This window comes from Brassica oleracea, chromosome C3 (genome assembly GCF_000695525.1).
Source record: "Brassica oleracea var. oleracea cultivar TO1000 chromosome C3, BOL, whole genome shotgun sequence".
NCBI classification, from domain to species: domain Eukaryota; kingdom Viridiplantae; phylum Streptophyta; class Magnoliopsida; order Brassicales; family Brassicaceae; genus Brassica; species Brassica oleracea.
In genome coordinates this window covers 44,799,321-44,804,104 of record NC_027750.1, presented here as the reverse complement: position 1 = coordinate 44,804,104, position 4,784 = coordinate 44,799,321, and the positions used below count along the sequence as shown (strand labels likewise).

General features: G+C 39.9%; 1 protein-coding gene and 1 long non-coding RNA gene across 2 annotated transcripts; both read left to right on the top strand.

The window, feature by feature from the left end:
* The first annotated feature begins 345 nt into the window (after positions 1 to 345).
* On the top strand, positions 346 to 1,883 carry LOC106334114. The gene is made up of 6 exons (XR_001268527.1): positions 346 to 429; positions 589 to 660; positions 744 to 853; positions 947 to 1,072; positions 1,190 to 1,404; positions 1,823 to 1,883. It is a non-coding gene; the product is annotated as an uncharacterized LOC106334114 (long non-coding RNA).
* A 460-nt stretch (positions 1,884 to 2,343) lies between these two features.
* LOC106329192 (protein FATTY ACID EXPORT 2, chloroplastic) lies at positions 2,344 to 3,673 on the top strand. Its single transcript, XM_013767803.1, has 3 exons — positions 2,344 to 2,853; positions 3,134 to 3,268; positions 3,365 to 3,673. Exons 1-3 carry the CDS (start codon positions 2,424 to 2,426, stop codon positions 3,502 to 3,504), a joined length of 705 nt encoding a protein of 234 aa, XP_013623257.1. The 5' UTR covers positions 2,344 to 2,423; the 3' UTR covers positions 3,505 to 3,673.
* The last annotated feature ends 1,111 nt before the right edge of the window (positions 3,674 to 4,784 follow it).

Below are 4,784 nucleotides of genomic sequence, written 5' to 3'. Positions count from 1 at the left end.
AAACCTTTATAAATAAAATTCTTCATATAAAGCAATGTAAACATACCTTTTCCACGCATCAAAGACACATTAAAAGTCATTTTATTTATTTTCAAAAAAAAGGAAGAAGTCATTTTATTGATGAGTTTTTTTTTTTTGGACAAAGTCATTTTATTGATGAGTATTGTATAACATTTACAAATTAATAGGAAAAATTGGTTTACTTTTTTATGCTATTGGATAATTATGTATTGGACTGGAATTAAATTTGCAGGCCTTGTTAAACAGAAAGCCTATTTACAGTACATTTTAAAGTTAAAAGTTAACTCAAAGAATTTATTAACTGACCACAAATAAAAAATATCTCACCAAGACAGCGATGGTTTCGAAGTCGAAAGGGGATTAAGGTTTGGTATCTCTCGGTTTTCACTCCGCACAAGATAAACTCAGGTGATTTTACGCTTTATAACTTGTTATTTTTCGATTCACTCATCATATCCCTGCTATTCTTAAGTAAGTCTATAATGTTTCTTTTTTGCCAGAGAAGCATATAGAACTTAATGGCATGTTCTTGCGATATGACTTGTTGTAAATGTCTTGTTTCTAAAGTCTGTTCCAGGGATTTCTTTGCTGGAAGAGAAAAGCTGAAAGAGCTTGATTGCAAGCGGTCTTAACTACGCAGTGAGTGATTAAATGAACAGTTTCACATACTCTTTGGACTGTATCATAACTTAGAATATTGCTTTTACATAGTGTTTCATCAGATAGTTAGGCCTGGGGGATGAAGAGACCTACTGATGCATACAAAGAAACTCATAATCAAACTCTTGCTCTAGAAGATACATTGTTTGGTGGTCAGATCTCAAATCTCCAGGTACTTTTTTTCTCTCTTGTCTCTGACAGTGATGACCACATTATGAGATGGTTAGCTTCATCTTTCTGCATTTTGATTGTGTACATGAATCAGTTGCAGCCAAAGAGTTAACACCAGTCACTATTGAGCCTGTCACTCAAGAACCAACAGCTCCCACGGAGGATGAAGCACATGTCGAAGTGAAAGATGTGAAACCTAGGCCATTGTCTCCTTTTCTGCGTAAGCCAACTTTTTCCTCAAAGGCAAAAGTCAATCATGTTACTGCAATGACTTGTTGACATTATATTGATCGTTTTTAACGTCCAATCTTCTTTTTTTGGTTTGTGAATATATTAGCTATGAAGACTTGAAATCTCCAAATTCTCCTATTTCCACATTCGACCACAGCACTTGGTGCCACCAAAGCGAAGGAGGTGGAAGCAACTCAGGTTCCGGAGGTGGAAGTAACTCAGGTTCCTGTTGAGACCAATGTAGTTACAGTGTCAGAAAATCTTGTTGATGCCAATGTCCCAGAAGCAGTAGAATTTGGACTGAATGAGTCGATTCAATATGTAAGTATATTAACCTCACATAGGATTATTGTCCATGTTTATATGGTGAGCAATGTCGAACAATGAGTTATATATCCTTGTGTTAGATAAGATTATTCTTATAAAAAGAAGTAAACTACATTGAAATCAACCTATGTTGTTTAACCAAGCCTATGCTGTCTAACCCAATCGATCCTAAACAACTCAAATGATTTGATCAGATTCTGTCTCAAATTCTGATAGATAAACATGTTGAGTATCTATGAGACTGAATTATGTTGAGTTAGTTGGTTTGATCAGACTCTGACATCTTGGGATCTTTTTCATAATAATGTGATAAGACTTTGTCATTTGTAGTTAGCATGTTTTGTGAATTTGAACTTGGGAGTTAATTTAAACAAAGAAGTCTATAATGAGCATGATTATGTTTTTCTGGCAGGTGTAAAACAGAGATGGTTCAACTAGTGATTTCGGTTTGAAGTGATGAAGTTAGAAGAAAGACCGTTTAAATTATCAATGTACCGTTTCGGTTATATAATACACCGGCTAAACAAAAGCTGAGAACATTATAGTATAGGTTCGTCGTATGTTTAGTCTATAATGGATCCTTAATTGTATGTTGTATCCTAGAGAAATTAAATTGGACAAACATATTTTGAAATCAATTCTAATGATGCCATCTTTGCAAAATTGAAATGTAATAAAGTGACACATCAGCAAACTTCAATTGTAAATATTACAAAATATAATATTACTATTTTTAAAATTTTTTAAATGATTATCAATTAATAGATAAGGGATGATTGAATGTCATTAACGGCAGATGTTAGGCTAAGACCATGCAAGAATAGAATTGTGAGCAGCTTACCTTAAAGGCCCATAATTGTGGGCCCAAATGTAAGAGGCTGAGGAAATTGTCTTGGGTTGTTTAAGCAGATAGACTAGAGACTGCCCAAAACGTGTATTTGTTCTTCCTTGGCCACCATTTCGTAATCGCCATCTCTTTGACTTGTTGGCAAATTAGTTGTTAAACGAAGAAAATGGCGGAGTTGCTTTTGAGTTCGTCGGCACAGTCTTCTCTCCTTAATGTCAGACCCAGGATCCTCTCGTTCAATACCCCTTCTGCTTCACCGATCCGAAGTATCGCCTTCACTAATTCCAAAGGTTTTCATCCTTTAGCGTTCAAATCTGGTCACCAAAGACTCTCCTCTGGTGCCGATTCGACCAAGTTGATCACTTGTATTACTGTTAACTGCGTCGATTCGGGAGCCAAAGCTGTTGAAGTTGAACCTGTGATCGGCGGAGGAGGAGGTGGTGGAATCGGAGGGGACAAGTTCGGCGGGGGTGGGGGAGGCGGAGATGATAATGACGAAGGAGAAGGCGGCGGGGAGGAGGGGAGTGGTGGGAAGACGCCTTTGCCTTTGTCTATGTCGCAGAAGTTGACTCTTGGTTACGCTTTCCTTGTTGGAGGTCAGATTCACTTTTTAGGGTTTTAGACTTTATTCTCACCTTTATCATCACATATTGGAGTCAGCACAAGTTGATGCTTTCGAGGTTCTGTTTTGAATTGGCTTCTTCTCACTGTATGATTTTAACTATGAGTTTTGTAAGTTTAGTCTCTGTCTGTGTATGCCTATCTAAAATATGAACTTGACTTATTGAAACGTATTCAATCTGTTATGCGTACCTTTGAAGTGATGCGCCAGTTAAACTGTAGCTTATGCTTCAATATGTCTGAAACTTGATACAGTTGGTGGGCTGATGGGTTATCTGAAGAGCGGTAGCCAGAAATCGCTGCTTGCGGGTGGACTTTCAGCTGCTGTTCTGCTCTTTGTCTTCCGTGAGCTCCCAACTAAACCTGTTCTTGCTTCAACCATTGGTGTGGGTAAGGAAAGAAAGAGATTTCCAGTAGCAGGCTATTTTTCTCCATGAATGAAACTAATATTCCCTCTTGACGCCTGAATTTGTTTTTTGTTAAAAGTGATGGCGGGTGCATTAACGTGGGTGATGGGAACTCGGTACATGGGTTCCAAGAAGATATTTCCGGCTGGAGTCGTGTCCTTCATGTCTTTCATTATGACCGGAGGATACATACATGGCATCATGCGCAGCCTTCACTAAGCAGCAGCCGCACCATCACTTAGCTTTGCAGTTGTGTCTAAACGTTTTCTCGGGCTTAAATTGGACTCTGTTTTTTTTTGTTTGTTTACTTATGTAAAACACAGCTTTGTATTTGTTTTGTTTGAACCGTACCAGAAATAAGAAAACTACCTATTGTTTACCTTTCTTATTTCTGATGGATTTAGTAGCCAGAATCCTAACTCAAATAGCTTTCTTTTTACTCATCAAATTTTTTTATTAAAAAAAATCATGAGTTCACCAAAGAAACTGCAATAACCAAATTTAAAAGAACAAAAAACTCAACTTTATTTTGTTTTGAACACAAGCTTTAACTAATTTCAATGGCAGAAACGATAAACTCCTGTTGGATCCAATTCCGACAATTAGTGTTGGGGTCAAAACCAGTCACGACGTAATCAATGCCTGAAAGTTCTCAGAAAACCAACTCTCGATCGATCCTTGAAAATTAGACATTCCCGGAAAACGGTTAAATCAAGTAAAAGACAGTTTTTCGCGGATGCGAACCGAGGAACGTTGAGAAGAGGATCAGTCTGGATGAGGTCTCAATCGTAAGCAAGGGCCGACCACCTCGCCCATGGGCAAGGACGACCCACACCGAGATCACCTCGCCCATGGGCGAGGATGACCCGCACCGAGTTCACCTCGCCCAGGACGACCCGCACCGAGGTCACCTCACCCCGCACCATGGTCACCTCACCCATGGGCGAGGACGACCCGTGCCAAGGTCACCTCGCCCATGGGCGAGGACGATCCGAACCGAGGTCACCTCACCCCGCACCATGGTCACCTCACCCATGGGCGAGGACGACCCGTGCCAAGGTCACCTCGCCCATGGGCGAGGACCGACCTCCTGTCCTGAAACCGTGCATCCTCGTCTAAGTTCCCGTAACACAATCCTCGGGCCCTTGGACGCAATACCCATGTCACGTCTCGCTTAGGATTATCAAAGAAAGACTCCAGGAAAAGTTATAAAAAACTTGGTCGTCGAAACGGATTCCTGCCTGCCGTATAAAACGGCTATGGTTAGCTTGAACACCAGTTGCCTTAACTATACGGGGAATTGGAATCCTTTTGGAAAAACTAACGGCTGTTTCTTAGGAAAAATCGTAAAAACATCTAAGTCCCAAAAGGGGCCTGAACCGCGGCTAAACGGCCCACTTACGATTTTAGAACAAGATTGAGCCTAAGGCTGATATGACAGTCTATTTTTTATTCGCAGGAAAAAATAAATGTCAAGTTTCCGAAGATAATCATGAAGG

Coding starts and splice junctions, on each gene's coding strand:
- LOC106329192 (XM_013767803.1), top strand. CDS start 2,424: ATGGCGGAGTTGCTTTTGAGTTCGTCGGCACAGTCTTCTCTCCTTAAT. Junction 2,854..3,133: donor TTACGCTTTCCTTGTTGGAG/GTCAGATTCACT, acceptor AACTTGATACAG/TTGGTGGGCTGATGGGTTAT. Junction 3,269..3,364: donor TGCTTCAACCATTGGTGTGG/GTAAGGAAAGAA, acceptor TTTTGTTAAAAG/TGATGGCGGGTGCATTAACG.